Genomic DNA, 23,077 nt, shown 5'->3' with positions numbered 1-23,077 from the left:
TCGTTCTTGTTGGTTTCAAAGAACATCTTTATTTCTGCCTTCATTTCATTATTTCATTGTTTAACCAGTCAACATTCAAGACCCAGTTGTTCAGTTTCCATGAAGCCATGCAGTTCTGAGTTAGTTTCTGAATTCTAACTTCTAACTTGATTGAACTGTGGTCTGAGAGACTGTTTGTTATGATTTCCTTCTTTTGCATTTGTTGAGGAGTGATTTACTTCCAATTATGTGGTCAATTTTAGTGGAGGTGTGATGTGGTGCTGAGAAGAATGTATATTCTGTGGATTTGGGGCAGAGAGTTCTGTAAAGGTCTATTAGGTTTGCTTAGTCCAGGTCTGAGTTCAAGTCCTGGATATCCTTGTTAATTTTCTGTCTCATTGATCTGTCTAATATCGATAATGGGGTGTTAAAGTCTCCCACTATTATTGTGTGGGAGTCTAAGTCTCTTTGTAGGTCGTTAAGAACTTGCCTTACGTATCTGGGTGCTCCTATATTGGGTGCGTATATATTTAGAATAGTTAGCTCTTCTTGTTGCATTGATTCTTTTACCACTAAGTAATGTCCTTCTTTGTCTCTTTTGATCTTTGTTGGTTTAAAGTCTATTTTATCAGAGACAAGAATTGCAACTCCTGCTTTTTTTTGCTCCACATTTGCTTGGTAAATCTTCCTCCATCCCTGTGTTTTGAGTCTTTGTGTATCCTTGCATGTGAGATGGGTTTCCTGGATACAGCACACCAATGGGTTTTGGCTTTTTATCCAATTTGCCAGTCTGTGTCTTTTGATTGGGGCATTTAGCCCATTTACATTTAGGGTTAATATAGTTATGTGTGAATTTGATCCTGCCATTGTGATGCTAGCTGGCTGTTTTGCCCGTTAGTTAGTTGATGCAGTTTCTTCATTGTGTCGATGCTCTTTACCATTTGTATGCTTTTGGAGAGACTGGTACCGGTTGTTCCTTTCTATGTTTAGTACTTCTTTCAGGAGCTCTTGTAAAGCAGGCCTGGTGGTGATGAAATCTCTGAGTACGTGCTTGTTTATAAAGGATTGTATTTCTCCTTCATTTATGAAGCTTAGTTTGGCTGAACACATTTTCTTTATCCAGTCTATCATTGATGGGTATTTGGGTTGGTTCCAAGTCTTTGCTATTGTAAACAGTGTTGCAATGAACATATGTGTGCATGTGTCTTTATATTAGAACAATTTATAATTATTTGGGTATGTACTCAGTAATGGGATTCCTGGGTCAAATGGAATTTCTATTTCTAGGTCCTTGAGGAATTGCCACACTGTCTTCCACAATGGTTGAACTTATTCACACTCCTACCAACAGTTTAAAAGCATTCCTATTTCTCCACATCCTCTCCAGCATCTGTTGTCTCCAGATTTTTTAACGATCACCATTTTAACTGGCATGAGATGGCATCTCAATGTAGTTTTGATTTGCATTTTTCTAATGACCAGTGATAATGAGCTTTTTTCATATGTTTGCTGGCTGCATAAAGGTCTTCTTTTGAGAATTGCCTGTTCATATTCTTCACTCACTTTTTTATTTTTTTTCCCTTGTAAATTTGTTTAAGTTTTTTGTAGATTCTGGATATTAGCCCTTTGTCAGATGGGTAGGTTGCAAAATTTTTTTCCCATTCTGTGGTTGCTGGTTCACTCTAATGATAGTTCCTTTTGCTGTGCAGAAGCTCTTAAGTTTAATTACATCCCATTTTTCTATTTTGGATTTTGTTGCCATTGCTTTTGGTGTTTTAGTCATGAAGTCCTTGCCCATGCCTATGTCCTGAATGGTTTTGCCTAGGTTTTCTTCTAGGGTTTTTATGGTGATCAGTCTTATGTTTAAATCTTTAATCCATATGGAGTTAATTTTTGTATAAGGTGTCAGGAAGGGGTCCAGTTTCAGCTTTCTGTACATGGCTAGCCAGTTTTTCCAACACCATTTAGTAAACAGGGAATTCTTTCCCCATTGCTTGTTTTTGTTAGGTTTGTCAAAGATCAGATGGTTGTTGATCTGTGGCATTACAACTGAGGCCTCTGTTCTGTTCCATTGGTTTATATCTCTGTTTTGGTACCAGAACCATGCTGTTTTGAGTACTGTAGCATGTAGTATAGTTTGAAGTCAGGTAGCATGATGCCTCCAGCTTTTCGTTGTTGTTGTTGTTTTTGTTTTTGCTTAGGATTGTCTTGGCTATGTGGGCTCTTTTTCAGTTCTATATGAAATCTAAGGTGGTTTTTTTCCAGTTCTGTGAAGAAGGTCAGTGGTAGCTTGAAGGGGCTAGCACTGAATCTATAAATTACTTTGGGCAGTATGTCCATTTTCACAATAATGATTCTTCCTAACCATGAGCATGGACTATTTTTCCATCTGTTTGTGTCCTCTCTTATTTCCTTGAGCTCTTTCAAAATTTGCTGGGTACTTACCATGGAGCAGGCACTGGGAACCCAAGAACAAATGAGATATGTCCTGACTCCCAAGGAGTTTATTGATTTATGTGACTTAGGCAAGTAAGTAGACAACACGACTCAGTGCATGTTATAATAAAGTAGACGGTAAGGCCAATTGGATCAGTTACGGGCAGCTTACAAGGGCCAGGGAGGGCTTCTTAGGAAAGGGAAACTTATATTGAATTCTGAAAGATGGGAGAGTTGACCTAATAAGAAGGGCATTCTGGGCAAGGGTGATCATGAGCTCTTGTGGTTCTGGGAACCAGCTGGATTTAGTTTCTAAATCTGATCTCATCATTTACTGAGGACAAAGGAAAGTTATTTACTTCTTAGCAACTCTGTTTTTTCATCGTAAAATGAAGAAAATTAAGGAGAAAAAGCATTCTAGATGGAAGTGGAGTGTTGAGCAGGTGCTCAATCACAACAGAATACCTGTGTCAAGCCAAGGAGTGTAACTATGCCTAGCAAATGGCAAGTGATAAACTGTTGATTCTTTCAAGAATATTCCTTATCACTGTGTTTAAGTACTTTCTTAAATATAGATTCTTCAATTTTTCAGAAAAACAGTATTTATAATATCTGTTGTTTAATTATAAAAATAATGATGCTGGCCAGGCATACTGGCTTATGCCTTCCTGTAATTCCAGCACTTTGGGAGGCTGAGTGGGTGGCTCAGCTGAGGTCAGGAGTTCAAGATCAGCCTGACAAAGATGGTGAAACTTCTCTCTATTAAAAATCTAAAAATATTAGCCAGGCATGGAGCGACAAGCCTGTAATCCCAGTTACTTGAGAGGCTAAGGCAGGAGAATCACTTGAACCAAGGAGACGGAGGTTGCCGTGAGTTAGGATTGCACCACTGCACTTCAGCCAGGGTGACAGAGTGAGACTCTATCTCAAAAATAAATACACAAATAAATAAGTATAAAAATAACGATGCTGATTTTGCCTAAAAATGACGAATAAGAAGAGCAAGGAGGAGGATGAGGAAGAGGAAGAGGAGGAGGAGAAGAAGGAGAAGAAGAAAAAGAAGCAGCAGCTAGATATAAATTGAGTGCTTCGACATTGACAGGACCCTTTAAAAGTTGTATAGGGTAGTTGCTGCTGACAAAAGTTAATTCCTTTATACATATGCTTATTACAGAAGAAACTAAGGCTCAAATTATTTTTATTTTTTATTTTATTTTTATTATTTTTGGAAACAGAGAGCTCTCTCTATCACCTAAGCTGGAGTGCAGTGGTGTTCTCTACACTCATTGCAATCTCTGCCTCCCAGGTTCAAGTGATTCTCCTGCCTCAGTCTCCCTAGCAGCTAGAATTATAGGCATCCACTATCATGCCAGCTAATTTTTGTATTTTTTGTAGAGACAAGGTTTCACCATGTTGGCCAAGCTGGTCTTGAACTCCTGACTTAAGGTGATCCATTGTCTCAGGCTCCCGAAGTGTTGGGATTACAGGTGTGAGCCACTGTGCCCAACAGTTTTATTTTTAAACTAAGTCTTTTTTTAAGCTAAGGCTCAAATCTGTTTTATTTTTAAATTCCACATTGTGAACATCTTATTTCTGTTTATACACACAAAAAATGATGTGTGTCCTTTTCAGTGTAGCACCATTAATATATAAACAGAAAAAAAAATGATACCAAATAGAAAGTAAATGCATTATAGTACATCAGAGAAATTGCATCACACTCCTGGCCTGAAGATTCAGTTCACTCTTTGCTTTATTAGACTTAGGGATAGCACCTTTCCTCTGTCTATTCACTGTCTGTGGAATTATAAACTTGCCATGTTTATCATTGCTGTCAACCTAATGAAAGGGAATTGGGACAGAAAATTCCATGGAGGAAACGGAAACTCATGGATGAATCAAGCAGAGGGGATAGAGGAAGGCCTGAGGACAGTGGAAATAACCCTGGGCCCAGGTATCTGCAGAGACAAACAGGCATGGCAATGCCAGGCAAGCAGCTGATGGTGATCTCAACCACTGGAGTGCACAGCTGAAGGGGTAGAAATGCCTTAGTTCCCTAATCAAGCCACTGAAGAAGATACTAGGGAGGTGATTAATGAGCCCCCAGCTCTGACACCCAACTTTTCTGGAAGTCAACCTTTCATGGTGTCAAACTTACGTTGAAAAGTCATGGGTAAGTTTGCTTCCCCAAGAGTCAGGTGAAAATGAGTCAGTGAGAGGCTTCTGCACATCACATTAGCAGGTGGATGGGTACTTTAAGAGTCATTGATTGATTGCATCAGAACTCCTAAGAAGGTGAGAAAAGTCTTGGAAAAACTAGTTGAGGTGATTTTTTAAAATCACAAATAAATATTGGGGGAAGCTTCAGAATACTTTAGCAGATAGGATCTCTGCTGAGATTACTAGTTCCTGAGAGGAAAAGATGCAAGAGGGATGCCAGTAAACATGTAGAAACTGAGAGTGTTATCAAGAATGGAGAAATATGTAAAGAATACGTGTGTGAGTATGAATTACCAGAACAGTGAGATCTTAAGAGAGTTCAACAGCCTTAAGGAAAGTAGGTTTGGTCACTATGCCTGGCACATAATTACCAGATACTTGCTGACTCTGTGACGTTGAATTAAATGTTAGGACACACGGATTCTTAGAATCAGAAGGGAGTGAAAGAGCACTCTGCCTTGCAGCCCACGAGTGCACAAGATGGGCCTTTCCCTGCCATGGGCAGGAGGGGCATCTTGCCCATGATCTGCACAGTGACCCACCCCGACCAGCTCCTTTCTGCAAAAAATATGCTGCTGTTGGAAGCAGCCATTACTTTTCAAGTAGTAAAATAATAAAGTAATAATGTCTGAAAAACTGCAATCATCAGAACCAGAAAGAGAGAATGAACCAGGAAAACCAGGATCAGATATAGAGAGGTTCTCCTTCTGGCTGACCGTGTTAGGCAATGGCCTCATAGTCCCAAAATAGATTTTTCTATTTGTCCTTACCTTATTTCACAATCTTATTCCACATGCATGTATTTTGAAATTCTATGAGTAGAAACTCATATTTGAAACAGTCTCTGCCCTCCCCCCAAAAAATGTATTTAAATACTTGGATGAGGACAGGGCATCAGTCAGGGATATGGTGGTTACTCACAAGCCTCTTGTCTTACTGGGATTGGCAGCTTGGGAAAGATGGGAAGGCTGAGAAAGTTTAGGGAGGTTTTTTTTTTTTTTTTTTGGTGGGGGAATATAACAAACTCTGAGGGGATGAGAAAGAGTTACTTCAGTTGTTCTCAGCTCAAATTTGAGCAGATATTTCTTTCTCCCCAGTTGTCATCAGCTTATGACATCACTCCTCAATTGCAATTATTTTCTGTTCCCACATACGTCCAAGGGAAGAGCTCCTGCCATTTTGCATGCTGGACTCCAATGACTCCTGACCAGATGACCTCTACAGACAGAAAAGGATGGCAAGCAGAGTGCCCTTGAGCTACTTGGCCCAACTCTCACAGCCAGTGACACTGGGGAGAGGATCAGATGAGGAAAAGTGCCTGTCACAATGTTTGAGATAAAGTAGCCGTTTATCATTTATTGCCTCTATGGCAATGTTTAAATATAGAGTGTCTTTCAAACATTTTTTAAATTTTATTTTTAATTGACATAATAGTCATATATATTTATAAGACACAGAGTGATATTTCAATACATACATGTATAGTGATCAGATGAGGATAATTAGCACATGTATCATCTCACACATTTATCATTTCTTTTTTGGGGGAACATTCAGTATTCTCCTTTTAGCTATTTGAATCAAAATATAATACACTTTTGTTAAGTCTAGTCATTCTACAGTGATATCAAACACTAGAACCTATTCCTCCCATCTAGCTGTAATTTTGTTTTCTTTAACAAATCTCTCTCAAGTGGCCATTTTGCATTGTGAGCAATATTCTCTCTTTCTCATTCCCCCTCTCTCTCTCTCTCTCTCTCTCTCTCTCTCTCTCTCTCTCACACACACACACACACACACACACACAATTGATACACTTCTATTTTTAATATGTCTCCTGGGTGTTTCATGTGTCTAAATCCCTCCCCCTAGCTCAAAAAAAAAAAAAAAAATAGAAAAAGAAAAAGAAAAAGAAATGCTGATTGAGGCCAGGTGCTGTGGCTCATGCCTGTAATCCCAGTACTTTGGGAGGCCGAGGAGGGCAGATCACCTGAGGTCGGGAGTTCGAGACCAGCCTGACCAACATGGAGAAACCCTGTCTCTGCTAAAAATACAAAATTAGTTGAGCATGGTGGCACATACCTGTAATCCCAACTACTTGCAAGACTGAGGCAGGAGAATTGCTTGAACCCTGGAGGCACAGGCTTCGTTGAGCCAAGATTGTGCCATTGCACTCCAGCCTGGGCAACAAGAGTGAAACTCCACCTTAAAAAAAAAAAAAAAGAAAGAAAGAAAGAAAGAAAGAAAGAAAGAAAGAAAAGAAAACAGAAAGAAAGAAATGCTGATTGAGACCCAGTAAATTCAGCAAATTGATTTTCTAACCTAAAGAAATAGCTAACATCTCTTTGCAAAACACAATCCTAGTAAAATTTGAATGTTCTAATGGGCTGTGAAGTGTTAAGAGGGTTAAAGGGCCCTAAAGGGTTAAAGTGAGGGACTGTGCCCTAACCAGGCCACACTCCCAGCCGGGGGATTATATATCAACGGGTGATAACAAGACAGAGTTCTCTTTCCAGTCCTTAGATATAGAAGGAAGACAGCAATTAGGAAGAGAGTTATAGGAAGTGGTAGGAATTGAAGAGAACATGGGAAAGATCTTAACTCTACCTTATTAAAGTTTAATGATCCAATTACAAAATAGATGTTTTATTTCCCAAACTGGCAGTTTGGTTTCTGATAACACAAACACACACACACACACACGCACACACACACACACACACACATACACACATATATACTCTCTCTCTCTCTCTCTCTCTCTCTCTCTCTCTCCTCTGTCTCTTTAATTTTGCAGCTCTCTTCAGAATTTTCCGTATGGACCCTGATAAACATATTAATATATTTTAAAAATTTGACTAATGGAAGGATTAAGACTTGGGGGCCTAACAATCAATTAGAAGACAACCTGATTATATCGTTGCATTTTATAGGTGCTGCTGCTTTGAATTCTAATTTCTAATATTTTTCTTTCAAGGAAGCTTACAGGTTCGCTATCAGTTGAGCAAGGAAGAATCCCATATATTCACCATTGATGCGGAGAACTTTGCCAACAGGAGGATGCACCACTTGAAGATTAACCGAGAGGGAAGAGAGCTTACCATTCAGGTACCATCCCTGCTTTCTCCCACTCAGCCAGTGTGCCTTGGCTACTCTGTCAGACTTCTCTAAGCTTCTCCCCGTGCCAGTGTAGTGCCTAGTGCTGGAAAGACAGTTACAAATCACACTTGTCTGCAGACTTGGAAGAACTAGGATCGTGGTTCTCAAGATGTGCTTCCCGTGTCCCACCAGCATCAGCATCACTTGGGACCCTATTAGAAATACACATTCTTGGTCCATGCTCAGTGGCTCACACCTGTAATCCCAGCACTTTGGGAGGCTGAGGTGGGTGGATCACGAGATCGGGAGTTTGAGACCAGTCTGACCAATATAGTGAAACCCCGTCTCTACTAAAAATACACAAATTAGCCAGGTATGATGGTGCTCACCTGTAGTCCCATCTACTCAGGAGGCTGATGCAGGAGAATTGCTTGAAAGCAGGAGGCGGGGGTTGCAGTGGGCCAAGATCACGCCATTGTACTCCGGCCTGGGTGACAGAGTGAGACTCTATCTCAAGACAAAAAAAAAAAGAGAGAGAGATAAATGCAGATTCTTGGCCAGGTGTGGTGGCTCATGCCTGCAATCCCAGCACTTTGGAAGGCTGAGGTGGGCAGATCACCTGATATCAGGAGTTGAAGACCAGCCTGGCCAACATGGCAAGACCCCATCTCTATTAAAACTACAATATAGCCGGGTGTGGTAGTGTGTGCCTGTAATCCCAATTACTCAGGCTCAGGAGGCTGAGGTAGGAGAATCGCTTGAACCTGGGAGGCAAAGGTTGCAGTGGGCAGAGATAGTGCCACTGCACTCCAGTCTGGGAGACAGAGCAACTCCATTTCAAAAATCAAAACAAAACAAAACCAAAAAAAAAAAAAGGAAGAAGAAGAAAAGAAAGAAAGAGAGAAAAGAAAAGAAATGGAGATTTGTGGTTTCCACACCACATCTACTAAATCGGAGTCTATGGAAGAGGGGAAAGCAGCAGGTGATACTAATGTCTGCTCCAGTTTACCAGCCCCTGGGCTGCATTAAAGTGAGGAAGACGCACAAGAAAAGAGGAAATCACAATAGGCTGTGGGAAGGGCTGTGGTGGAATCATCCACAGATGATACTGAAGAGGGTACTGATCACATCGTGGCACCAGTACTTACTTCCTGGAGGAAGTTAGGAGTAAGCTGAGTATTGAAGATGAATAGGAGTTGGCCACATGGAAGAGAAGAGAGCTCAAGACGAGGGTCCTTGTGAGTGCAGGCTAAAGCTGTCTGAAAGCATTTGTGTGGGAGGCACCCCATGAGATCTCAGTGGGTTCCATATAAAGGGCCAGCAGCAGATGATAGCAGATCACAACAGAGAATAGGCAGAGTCCAGATCATCCCCTTTAGAGCCATCACACCAAGCAAGCCCTTGCATACACCCAGCAATCACTCCATGTGTTTTAATTTTGCTGTTCTCCTAGAGGACCGTTTTACACTTTCTCCTCTTTATTTATCCTGCTAACAATTGCCAGTTCATCCTCACTCTGAGTGGATGACTTTGCTCTCTTATTTCTTGCAAAAAAATATAACATTCAGAAGAGAATATCCACACATTCTTAAAAGCACATTACCTACCTACCACATCTGTGTTTGCACTCTCTTTCCCTCCTGGATAGTGCATGGTTCTAGCTAAGGTCCAGCTTTACTATCTGTGGGCCAGATCTGATATCCTACTGAAGAAAATCACTCCCGCATGCTCCCTTCTCCCTCTCTTTCATCAGTTTTTTCCAGCTCTACTGGATGGCTCCCCAAAGCATAAAACAAATACTTAATTACAAGCATGAAGAACTAATATACAATGATAACAAACTCTAAACAAGCAAACAAGCCAGTCTATCTCTGGTAAAGAGAGAAAACTTTTATCTTATCTGACTTCTTATACTGTTCCATTCTCTTTGTCATTTTCTTGCCCAGATTTTTGGAAATGTTGTTTATATATTTGTTCTTCAGATTTTCCCTACCTTTTTCATAAACCTCTACTGAAAGAGTTTTGTCTCTGTGCTGCAGCAAAGTTGTGCTTCTCAAAGCATCAGTGTGCTTACCTTGCAAAATCCAGGAGTCATATCTCAGGGTTACCTTTCTTGTCCTCTCACTGGCAACTGATGTAGGGATTCCTTCCTGTTCTTGCAACTTAAGTCTTTATTGCTTGCAGGATATAACTCTCGCCTTTGATCCTTCTGTTTGTGTTAGTTGCTTACTCTTTGTTGGCTTCCCATCATCTCTCAAAACTCTATTAGAACACCCCAGGACTCCCACTTCTGCTTTTGATCTACACTCACTGCATGCTCATCTCATTCAATCTCACAGCTTTAAATTTCATGTATATGCTGATGAATCAATCCCGACTGCATATCTACCACTAATCTTGTCCCTGGATTCTAGACCTTATATCAGCTACCTAGGGGGCATATCTATGTGAATGTCTGTCAGATGTCAGAATATTTAAATAGTTAAAACTGACCCATTAGGAAGTCCCCCTGAAACAATGACCTCGTCCCCCCATAAGCACATTCAAGTTAGTGGCAGCTTCATTTTTCAAGTACTCAGTCTGGAAATTGTGGTATCCTCTTTTTATTTCTCCTTCTCTTCTATGCAGCATCCGTGGATCATTAGCATCTACCTTTCCCCAAGCCACCCTTGTCCTTTGCTTGGATTATCTCTGTTTACAGTTGCCTTTTGATTGCCATCACCTTGTTCCTCTTTATGTTCCCCAGCTGCCTATCCTCAACAGTCAGAGTCATCCTGGTGAAGGAATAGTCAGATCTTGGCATTCTTCTGTCCATACCCTCTCAATGGTTTCCTTTCTTGTGCAGAGAAAAAGGCAAAGGCTTTCCAGGAGCTTATAAGGATCTCCATGATCTGACACCCCTGTGCCTTTCCTGGTTGCTTCTCCAACCTCATCTATCACATGCCCTCTGGAACTCAGTTGTACCACTTTGCCCTCTTTGTTATTTGCAGAGCCCTTGGACTCACTGCTTTGCCCAGAATGCTATTCCTTATCTACATGCATGTCCAGTTCTTGTACTTTCTTCCGGACACAAATGACTCAAAAAGTCATTCTCATTGAGGCCATCTCTGATTTGCTTATTTAACACAGCAACCTATTTCCTTGACTTTAACCTGACACTCCCCGTTATCCTTGCCTGTATTTTTTTTTTTTCCTTTCAGCACCTAACTTCCAACACAATGTATTTACTTAACAAATTTTCTGTCCTGTCTCCTTCCTCTGGAATGAAAGGTGCCTGAGAATAGTGGAGAGTCATTCTGAGCAGACAGGTACCAAAGGAAAGTCATGGCAGGGGAGATGGGAGGTTATGTATGAGTCCCTGCTGGGTTGCACTGAAGCTGTGCAAAGTCAGGCAAATGGCCAATGGGATCTTAGTCTTCTCTTCTTACAGGTGAACGGTAAAATAATGAGGATTCTTTCCAAGAATAGCATCCTATGCATAGTCAGAGCAGAGTCTGGAAGAAACCAATAGGATTTGTCCAGCTCTAATAAGTGGGGATGGATGGAGTGGGCTGCCTAGGAATCTGGAGGGGACGGAACAGCTGGAGCTGAAATTAGCAGTGGGTGAAGCAAGGAGCGCCTTAAAGCATAGACATAGAAATAAGGTCTTATTAAAGTTTTCCAGCGGTGGCTTTTGCTCACCCCTGCAAGATGGGATTATCAACCGTCCATGTTGGATGCAACTGTTCAACTACCTTCTCCTCCCCAGGACCACATGTTTTGTCAAACTGCAATCCTTGCCCAGGAAAATTTCTCTGCCCACACGTAAATGAGATCAGGTCAGAATTACGGAACAATCGGGACAATGACGGCCCTAAGGACAAACTGAGAGCAACAGGGAGAAATAAAAAATGAGTTTCTGCCTCCTGTTAATGTTAACTTTGCACAGCAAGTTCTTGAGCAGGTTTCATTGGTTTGCTTGTTTGCAGCAAAGAATTTGGTGAGAAAATCTCCATGGGGAGATAAATACCTGTAAAAAGCTGTATACATTTCCCAGGGAGAAGACTTGTGTGAAAGCCCATACTTCACAAAGAAGAAAGAGAGGAGTATTTTTTGTGCATTGTGGGAGAATTAGGGAGACCTGACTAATCTCTCCTGAGACAAAACTTCAGGCAGGGGAGTGGGGGTGGTCTGCTCTTTGTGTGAGTTTTTTCAAGCTATTTCCAGGTGGGATCGTTTTATTCTTCTTACCTGCAGTCCTCTGCTGATGTGACTTTGTTTTCTGATTTCTTGCAGATGGACCAGCAGCTTCGACTCAGTTATAACTTCTCTCCAGAAGTGGAGTTCAAGGTTATAAGATCACTCACCCTGGGCAAAGTCACAGGTATTTTGTTCTAGTTCATACCTTTCCAGTGGGCTTTATTAGAATAAATCATAATTTTCATTACAGAGTTTAAGGATTCAAATCTGGAGCCTTTTGATCCCATAATATCTGAGATCTGAAACAAAGACTTTTTTTTTTTTTTTTTTTTTTTTTTGAGATGGAGTCTTACTCTGTTTCGATCTCAGCTCACCACAACCTCCGTCTCCCGGGTTCAAATAATTACCCTGCTTCAGTCTCTGGAGTAGCTGGGACTACAGGCATGTGCCACCATACCCAGCTATTTTGTGTGTGTGTGTGTGTGTGTGTGTGTGTGTGTGTTTGTGTGTGTGTGTGTGTGTGTGTGTATTTTTAGTAGAGATGGGGTTTCGCTGTGTTAGCCAGAATAGTCTTGATCTTCTGACCTCATGATCTGCCTACCTCAGCCTCCCAAAAGTGCTGGGATTGTAGGCATGATCCACCACACCCAGCCTGAAACCAAGATTTCTTATTTACAAAATATCAAAATGTGTCTATGGCAGAAATAGGCACTGCATTTCTATCTGCTTTATAAAAATTTGTAAGAGGTAAAATATTAAAGTAATTAAGCAGAATACTTAAATATTTACTTAATTTTAAAATATATTTCTACATTTTATTTAGTTTTAATTGTATGAGTACATAAATTAAGGATTTGAATAACTCAATAATTCATCAAAAATTTTAAAGCCATTGTAATTTCCTACTATGATAGAGAATTTTCTTTTTTTCTGAAGGAAGTTCTGTGAATTTCACTTTATATATGATGAGAGTATTCATTACATGCATGCAAGATTGAAATTTTTATATGTACTTGATGAAGTGAACATTTTATCACACTTAATGATCTTTTTAAACTTTAGTAATGTCTTTTTATGCTTAAATTTATTTTGCCTATTATTAATATACCGATTACAGCTTCACTTAACTTAGTATTTGCCTGGCCTCTTTTTGCATTCTTTTTTCTTTCAGTGGTTCTTTTTCTTTAAGCTTTATGGATAATCTTGTGAAGGACATACTGCTAAATTTTATTTTATATACCCAATCTGTCCTTCCATGTTTTTTCATAAAGGCAAATGTAGGCCCTTTTACATTGTGGGGCTACTTGTACTCGGACTTGTTTCTGTTACCTTATTTTTTTATGTATCCAGCTTTTGCAGGGATTCTACCATTTTCTTTCTAACTCTCTCTCTCTATCACAGTAAAGTGCAGAAAAAATGAATAACTCTAGGCATTTTAAGCAGAAACACATTTAACACAGCAAGTTAGTTGCTTACAAAATTGTCGCAGCACTTAGAGTGTGGGTTCTTCTTGGTGTCTTTTGGAGTGTGGAATGACTTCCCTGTGCCCCATTCTGTATGCAAATTCACAAGGAGAAGGGGGAGGTCTCTGAAAAATGGCTGTGGGGAGGCATCATGGTCTCCAGCTTTTGCTTGCCAGTAGAAAGAGCTGAAAGGCAGAAAAATGACTCCTGCTATAAGACTTCTAGATTCATAAAGGGTTTATAATTTCCAGATGTAGTGTTGATCCAGAAACCTAACTGCAGTAGGGTCAAAAAATGTCCATTTTAGTTTTTCAAATGGCAGTTGGAAGAACACTAATCAACACTGATCCTAGATCAAGTTATTTATTTCTGATTTCATTATACCTCCTAATAATAATCATCGTTATATTTTTACATACTGCTTATTTTTTATTAATACAAACACAGTTTATGTATTCCTCATTTCTTCCTTTATCTCAGACAGATTTTATTTTCTGCCAGATTTTATTTTCTTCTTTTGAAGTAAATTCTTTTGAATTCTTTTCTATTTAAGGGTCCCTTCATTTTATATATATATAATTATCTGAACAAAAGGTTTTTATTTTACCTTTAATCTTGGAAGATAATTTTGTTAGATCTTCAATTAAATGTTGAAGAATATTTGCTATCAGATGTTGAGAAATCGGTCAGAGGTTTGATGGAGCCAATGGCACCCACCAGTAAGGGCCGGGTATACATGTCTCTCCTCAACTCTGCAACCTTCAATGGAGGCAGGATGCCAGCTTGAAATCAACTGTATTAGGCGGGTTTACACTGTGGATATCAGAAATGCTAAAAGCCAAAACTTTTCCTACGTCTTCCTCCTAAAGAGCCAGTTTCAAAGACTCACTGACACATCAGTGTCCTCTTGTTTTCTGGTTTCCCTGGTTGCTCCTGGGAAGTCTGCTGTCCATCTCTCTTGCTTTTAGGGGTGCTCTGACCACTCCCATGCCTACACCTACAAGTTGATTTAAAGTCATCTCTTTTTCTTTGGTGTTTTGTAGTTTTGTCATCAGGTGTCTGCTTGTAGATTTCTTTAAAAATTCTCTTACTTGATAATTTTATGTTTCCTGTTCATTAGCTTATATGTATCTATGTATCCAATTCATATTTATTATTCATATGTATCTGTTTTCAGTTCTTAAAAACTCCCAACATATCCAATCTTACTTTCTCCTATTCTATCTACTCAATTATTTTAGATTTGAATTATATGAACTAGTATGCTAATTCCATCATCATATTACTTATCTTTTTATAATTTAATTTGTATTCTTTGATATAACATGTTGCATTCTGGGCAATTCATTTGGCTTTATCATCACATTCACTAGTCCTCTCTTTATGTCTAATCGTATTCAATGAATCGTTTCTTATTGATTTTATATTTCACTTCTAAAAATAATATTTTGTTATTTTTAAAGCATGCCTATTAATAAAGATAATCTGTTGTCTCTGTTCTTTCGTTTGTTTCCATCTTTTTGTGTCTTCAGGCACTTCGTTAATAGTTATTGAACATTTTGTCTGTGATAGTTCCCACATCTGAAGTCTGTAAGTGTCCCAGTCTGTTCCTTGCTGTTTTCTAAGTTTTTTCCTGCAGTAGCTTGTTTCCTTATGCTGTGTGTGTGTGTGTGTGTGTGTGTGTGTGTGTGTACATGTGTGTGTTCATATTGATTGTAATTAATTTGTTACAACTCTAAGGATTAAAAATCAAGACACTTTCCTCAAGGTATTTTTTTTTTTTTTTACTTCACCAGATGCAAGGATATACTAACAATTTAGGAAAATTTTAATTTCTCACCTTTTTACTGAACAGAGAAGAGATATAAATTTGAGCTTCATACCTGAATGAGATCAGTCTTCTGGTTGGAGTCTTAGCAGAAATATTGTTACTATTAAACCATTAACCAAATTATAACACCCTTGGAAAGAGGGAAAATTTGGGTTTACTGACCACAAAGCCAAGACCTTTTTCATGGCACCTACTTTGTGTAATGGAAGCTCCAATAACATCCTCTTGTTAAAAAAAGAAAAAAAAAATCTTTGTTAAATCTTACCACTATGTGTATTCATATGACCCTTCATTCTTTTAGCTAAGCCAACAATAATACTAGGGAATCAAAATGTTAAAGCAAGGTACTTCAGACAACTTGTTATTTTATTTCTGGTGCTTTGTAATTATCAGGTAAAACAGAACTATGTTAAGATTGAGGAATAATACTGTTATCAGTCCATTTTTGCATTATCATAAATACTTGAGACTGGGTAATTTATAAAGAAAAGAAGTTTGATTCACTTACCGTTCTACAAGCTGTACAAGAAGCATGATGCTGGCATCTGCTTCTGGGAAGCCTCAGGAATCTTACAGTCATGGTAGAAGGCAAAGGAGGAGCAGGCATGTCACATGATCAGAGCAGGATGAAGACAGAGGGGAAGATGTCACACACTTTTAAACAATTTTATCTCACCAACTCACTCATTATGGCAAAGACATCAGCAAGAGGACGGTAATAAACCATTCACGAGAAATCCTCCATCATGAGCCAATCACCAACCACCAGGTCCTACCTATGACATTAAAGATTACAATTCAACATGAGGTTTGAGTGAGGACACAGATACAAACCATATCAAATAGCCACTAAAATATCTTTATTGTTCTAAGGGTGGGAGACATCTGCCTACTGGGCTTTCTTCCCATTTGAACTGCTGTTGAACAGATGGGAGGGTTTGGACCAACACTGAACTTCAACTCTATGGTCTATGAAAGGTCCTGGCAGAAGGTAAAGGGAGACAATATGAACATCCAGGCTTATATTAAGAAAGGACACGAATCCTGGGGGACCTTTGGAACAAGGAAACCAAACCCCATTCATCAGAAACAGAGTACAGTAAGGATAGAGAAAACAGGAAGAGATGGCATTAAAATGGATACGTGGAATGAATGATACATACAACTGAACTTTACAATTTTAGAAAAGATTACTTTGTATGACTTTTTTAACTGTAAATCAAAGACTAGGAAACATTTTTTATGGTAGACATGAAAAAAAAATATATGTAGTAAATGTAGTGTGTCAGTTTTCTTCAGTACCGCTAATACCGTTTCACTGCAAAGCAAAAGCAAGTTTGTTCATTTTCCTTTTGTACAAAAAAGGACAAATTCCTTATTAAAGAGGACAGTGGTTTAGTATATCCTCTAGACCACCCATGGTGCTACAGATACTGTGATGAGTAAAGCAGTTTTTGTTTGTTTGTGTCCTGAAGGTTTGCACGATGTAGATACTGGCCCACGAAAAATAGCAGATATAATTGTCTACATTAAAACTTCACTGTTGGTTCTCTCAGAATGTTGATGTTCGAATCTGTAAAGTCATGAGATATTGCAAAGTTAGTTCTTTGGTTTACTGTCATTTCTTAACTTTCAAGAGAGATTACGTAGTTGTGGCCTATTGCATCAGTGAATTTAAAATAAATAACGTTAAAGAGAGAAAAAGCACATATTGAGGGAAGTAACCCATTTGGAAGAGATAATGTTTCTGGAAAATTACTTATTTTATTTGAAAGTATAGATGTGTATACCTCAGATTCAAATACAGTGTGCTTTACTGCTTTTATTTCTAAGTCTCTATCTAACTTGGCTATATCACAAGAGCATAGACAGCCATACAGACTTATGAATTTAAAAACCTTGACACTTCTAAAGAAAACTCTGCCTTTTTTGCTTTTAACTTATTTTTTCCTGGTCCTCATGTCTCCTTCTTTACTCTTTCAACATATATCAAAATTTGAATTCAAAGCAAAAATTACTGTTTGTTGAAATTAAGAATTATTATTATTTTAATGAGAGAAGACTTCTTACCAGTCTGCAGAATTAAGAAGTAGGTACCTTTTAAAATATGGAAACAGGTTAAATTTTAGGTGGAAAAGACTTATAGTACAGCCTTTAAACTGTTGCCACCAAATTTTGAAGAGATATTAAAATGGAATTTGCACTCATGGCATGCTGATAACATTAGTTTTGTTTGTTTGTTTGTTTGTTTGTTTATTTTTTTAATGCAGCTTGACAGTTTGATAGGCCAAAGCTCACACCTGACAGAGGCATTATTCTTCTGCTCCAATGGCTGTTTGCCCATCTATCTTTAAATATTTACTTGCCTCTACAAAAAATACAGAAATTGAAAGAATTTGTTCTCAAGGTGCATAAAATTTATAGCTAATCTGTAAATTGCAGAGCTATCTATGAGCATTCACACATGCTTTTGACCTGTTAAAATGAGTTCTGATTGCATCTATAGAACAGGGTTCTTTAATTCTCTCCAATCCCTCAGGTTTAAACTTTGAGCCTACTGTGTCTTCTGCAAGATTACAGTATCATTGAATGAATACCCTGAATGATTTCACGTAGAATCACTTTACAAGCATCTTGCAGAGGGTGAGTTATGGCTGCCATTTACAGAAAGCACAGTAGAATTTATGCATATAAATAAAAGGTGTGTACTTCAAAATGCTCACTCTGGAAGACTGTACTCTAATTTCTTTTTGATTTTGGACACAGGCCCTTCTTATGATTCAAATCTGGCAGTCAATGCTAAACTAGGAAGCAAAATTCTAGAGTGGAAGATGCTCAGCTTTTTGGAGCCAAATTGACCCGTGCTTGCATCTCTCATGTAGTTAACCATTGTGTAACCTTAGTGAATTTATCTAACCTGATTGCGGTTCCTTATCGGTAGCATAAGGAGAGTAATACTTAATTCATTTAATTAATTCACAAAGCTGTGTAAAGGTTTCATGATACATTATATGTGAAATACTTGATATGTAGCATATACTCAAATGATTGCTTTTTTTAAATTTTCAAGGTTGTAGAAACATAAAAAAGAAGGGTTAGGTTTTTTTTTTTTTTTCTTTTTTCTTTTTTGTTAATGTGTCTGTCGAGGTGACTGTAAGTGTGACTTCCCAAAAGGTGCTCAACTGTGTTCCAGAAGAGCAATTCTGAACTGCGGTGAGTCCTGCAGAATCCAGTGTGACTCATTATCCATTAGCACTGTGTTCAAGGGTATATCAAACTCATACCAGCTTAAACAATGACAAAAGAAGAAAATAATAGTTGGTGAAAATAGAAGTTTCAAAGTGTAAGATCTGTTCAGGTACAGCTGGCTTCAAAATCTCAAATATTATGATTCAGGTTTTTCCAGTCTGTCTATTTCTTACTCCATATTTGACTGCTTATCTCTTGAAGGGGCTTCATTTGCAGGCAGATTTCAGTGGTAACCAAGGTGACATCATCCACTACAAAGTTCAGTAGTAGCAGTTCAACATCCCACATGGAAAGAAAACCTTCCATTTTTTAAAAGTTCCAGAAAACTTTCCTGAAGTCCTGGGATTGAGTTTTCAAGGACCAATCCCAGACCATGGCAGTGTTCACGTGATTAGGATTTACTACATGGCCATGGCCAAATTATTCACCCAGCTATGGCTATGAGGAGCATGAAGGGGTTAGTTCAATGTTAATCGCATAGGTTCAGAACAGGTAAAGGCTTCTCAGAAGCAAGTTGAGCAGTTCTTACCAGAGAAAGAGAAAAATAAACAATGATTTTGTAATGCCACCTCTTTTTTCCCTTTACATTTTTCTCTCCTTCTTTTAAGAGGAGAGAGGAAAGTGTAGTTATAGACATGGGCTAGGAATTATGGCCAATTTAGGGAAAGGATTGTGGCAGTGTGTATAAGCAGTGCAAATATGTTGCAGTAGGAAAAGTAACAGTTGAGGTAGGCTCCTTTAATAAACAAATGCATGTTTCTTTAGAACAAGTTTATACCTTCCAAAGTGACTCCTCTAAAAAATTATTTCATTTTAAATGCATAGGCTTCTCAAATTCTCTTTCATTTTGTTTATGGTCTTACGTCGTTCTTCAGTAAATACTAAATCTCCAACCCACAGCTTCTTCCAGACTCAAATTCTAACGTTGTGTGTAATTGTCTTTCATTGTGTCCAGATAACTTTTAATGATACTATCTCTTCAGGTAATAAAGTATTTTAGAATCAGTAATCTATTCTGACCTTCTGCATCATGAAATAAATGGTGTATTTTAGAGTATCTTGAAATATCAGTTTTCAATAATCAGCCCAACTTCCCAAACATGCACGTCTTCTATTTTCTACTTTGTAGATAACCAGCATTGAATGGCAACTGGGTTATATGGGATTTTTGTTATTTTTGCCTTTTATAATAACAAGCTACATTGTTTCCTCGTGGAGAGATTTAATAGGTGATTTAATTTCTCCTCATGCAGCAGGAACGGGTGTCATCTACTGATTTAAGATGCAATTTTATTTCTGTGTGTTAAATGAATCAATTCGTGATAGCTCTGCCGGCCTGCTCCATGCTTTGCGCTGTTCTGTAAAAGTTGTTCTTTTTTTTTTTTTTTTTTTTTTTTTTTTTTTTTTTTTTTTTGAGACGGAGTTTCGCTCTTGTTACCCAGGCTAGAGTGCAATGGCGCGATCTTGGCTCACCGCAACCTCCGCCTCCTGGGTTCAGGCAATTCTCCTGCCTCAGCCTGAGTAGCTGGGATTACAGGCACCCGCCACCATGCCCAGATAATTTTTTGTATTTTTAGTAGAGACGGGGTTTCACCATGTTGACCAGGATGGTCTCGATCTCTTGACCTCGAGATCAACCCGCCTCCGCCTCCCAAAGTGCTGGGATTACAAGCGTGAGCCACCGCTCCCGGCCTCATTTTTTCTAAGAATGAAACCACTCTTTAAACAGAATGCCCTTGTGTTACTCATTTTGTATCATCACTTGCCCGTTCTGTATATACTAGTGTGTAAAAAGATAAATGAAGGAAAAAAAAAAATCAATGCTAAGTGATAAGTTGTTTTCAAATGCAGACTGTCTTTGGCTGGGAGGAACTGTTAGTAATCTCCTTCTAAAAGGGGTGGCCTTCAAAGAAATGCCACACTTTCCATATCTTTGCCTGACTGTGATAGCAAAGGATGTTTTGTGTAGTGGCCCAGGAGTCATATGATGTGACTCTTACTGATAGAAACTTCAAATTAGTTCTTCTCAAGCAAAAAACTGTTGAGCATTACTATGGCCACACAATGTGTGAAACAAAAACAAACAAAAAAGCAAAAAACCCACCACAACAAAAAAACTGCCCTTGTTCTAAAGATCCTGCGTACCTTAAAAATTCTTTCAAAGGAAAGTTGTTTGGGTGGGATCTGTTGGTAGTATTAAAGTTTTTCAAGGTTTTGAAGTTTCCCGTGTAGCCTATGCTAAATGCTAGGTTTTCTTCCCTGTAACCAAATAATACTAAAAATGGTATAATGTTAATAGCATACTAATAGTAATAGAATCATAAAAACTAGTAGTTCCTGTTAGTATTATTATTTGATAATACCTTTCCGTATGCTAAGTCTAAACTCTTTCCTTACATTAATTCATTTTTCCTCTGGTCATTACCCAGGGAGATAAGTGCCATTATTATTTCTATTTTTATAGATGAGAAAATTGAGTCACAGAGGTTCAGTGACTTTCCCAATATCGTGTAACCAGTAGGTGCCTGGATTCCAGACTTCTAACAAATCCTGCCACATTTTGGTTTTTAAAGAGTAGAGTGAAGTATTTCACACAATGCATTGTTATTTTTTCTACTGAGAAGCTCTGTGTCAAAAGGTTGTCTTTTCAGAGTTGGTGGGCTTAAAAGCAGAAGTAGAATGAGGGAGGCTTTAATCAAGGAGAAAGAATGGCATTTTTCTTATAAGTCAGGCTTTGGAATCAGCTCTGGGTTCAAATCATGACTTCACTATTTACTAATGTGACCTGGACAAATTACTAAATTCTCTAAACTTCGGTTTTCTCAATTAGAATACATGTGCATGTTATTATAACAATTATAAAAGGGAAGTCTCTTGGTAATGCGGATGATGTGACTAGCATGATGCCTGACATTTAATACAAGCTCAGTACGGTTTGTAACACCAGTAATAATAATAAATAACAATGCAAGAAGCTGCTTCATCCAACAAAGCATTTTTCCATTTGGACTCTAATTGTCTTTCAGCTAAAGGTATTCTATTCTTTACCTAACAAAGCTTAAATTGTACTCTTCTCTCCCACTCTAGGGGAATGAATGGATAAGGTAAGGTGTCAACTTGACTTTAATTGATGATTGGTAAACAGTGGAGGCGGTGACATGGACAATATTTACTTTTTTTTTTTTTTTTTGGAGATGGAGTCTTGCTCTGTTGCCAAGGTACAAGCTCAGCTCACTGCAACCTCTGCCTCCTGAGTTCAAGTGATTCTCCTGTCCCAGTCTCCCAAGTAGCTGAGACTACAGGCTCATGCCACCATGCCTGGCTAATTTTTGTGTTTTTAATAAAGATAGGGTTTTACCACATTGACCAGGCAATCTCAAACTCCTGACCTCCAGTGATTCACCTACCTCAGCCTCCCAAAGTGTTGGGATTACAGGAATGGGCTACCGCACCTGGCCCACAATATTTACTTTTGTTAAAATCATCTGAAAAGAGTTGACTAGGCCAAAACCCACCTGAAATTGTTTAAATTTACTTTCTCAGGAGTGGAGCTGCCTAATGGGTTATAATCATATGATACTTTGTGAGTCAGTCAAGCTTAAAATCATGAAATCTAGTCTGATCCTCAAAGACTCTGGATATCCTCTCTGTCCCTCTCTCCTTCTCAGCATGCAGTAGTCATGAGGTTCCAAAGACAGGACCCCAGTCTCATTTATGGTTTTATCTTTCCTTCTACTGTATTGGCAGACACATATTACGTGTTCCACAATGTTTGTTGAAGGAAAACACACACAGGCACACACACAGCACTCATATATATAAATGTATAAATATTAGAGCTGTGGTTACCTGAAAGGTTATCATACTACACATGACTGGGCCCAATGTCATGTAGCTAGCTGCCCTCAAGGCTTGGATGAGTATCTCCAGCTTCCTCTTACAGTGTGATTTTCCTCATGAGGATGTGTGGCAGTGAGATGGGAAATGAATGGGTTGGGAATCAGACAGCGCTGAGCTTAAACCATAGAAAGACCTCTTCCTAGGTCTGTCACGACTAACATCACCTCCCTGTGACTTGGTTTCCTCATCTGTAAAGTAGCAGTAGTAATACTGGCTTTATTGATTTCTTTCGAAGATACGAGATAATGTCTGTGAAGTGTCTGGCACCTAGTGGTATTTGAAAACAGCAGCTATTTTTAATAAGATCATACAACCCTGCTGCCTATTGATTTTCTTTGCCTGATATCCCTCTTCCTTGCCAATGGCACTGCTATTGATTTGTTTGCCCTTTACCTGGGGAATCTGGGCCAGTGTTATAAATGTCAATGTTGACAAGGTAATGAAGTAAAAAGGATGCGAGCTAAGACTAATGAACTCCCTGCAGCAGCCTTGTAGGGACCTCTCCGAAGCGTGGTGAGATTGGAAGCACTGTATTGGCTAGAAGCTGAAAGAAACAAGTGGAACAAGCACAGATTAGAATTCTAGATGCTTTCCCATGCAGAAGGAGGGGGATTGAGGCTCAAGGAGGGTTGTGTGGCCACTGGTTCCTCATTTCGTCTACCAAGGTTTTATTTTTGCAGGATGTCCTTAATAATAATAAATTGAGTCTTAAAACAGATTA

The 23,077-nt window shown here is 38.8% G+C and overlaps 1 protein-coding gene across 2 annotated transcripts in view; it reads left to right on the top strand.

The window, feature by feature from the left end:
* Positions 1 to 23,077, top strand: part of CNTNAP5 (contactin associated protein family member 5) — an 891,734-nt gene that overhangs the window by 816,389 nt on the left and 52,268 nt on the right. For both annotated transcript variants that reach the window (XM_010342190.3, XM_074399829.1), the window contains exons 20-21: positions 7,613 to 7,743; positions 12,010 to 12,097. In XM_010342190.3, coding sequence (XP_010340492.1) covers positions 7,613 to 7,743; positions 12,010 to 12,097 — 219 coding nt within the window. The remainder of the gene's footprint in view (positions 1 to 7,612; positions 7,744 to 12,009; positions 12,098 to 23,077) is intronic.

This window comes from Saimiri boliviensis, chromosome 5, assembly GCF_048565385.1.
Source record: "Saimiri boliviensis isolate mSaiBol1 chromosome 5, mSaiBol1.pri, whole genome shotgun sequence".
Classification (NCBI taxonomy): Eukaryota; Metazoa; Chordata; class Mammalia; order Primates; family Cebidae; genus Saimiri; species Saimiri boliviensis.
This window is presented reverse-complemented; position numbering and strand designations above follow the sequence as displayed.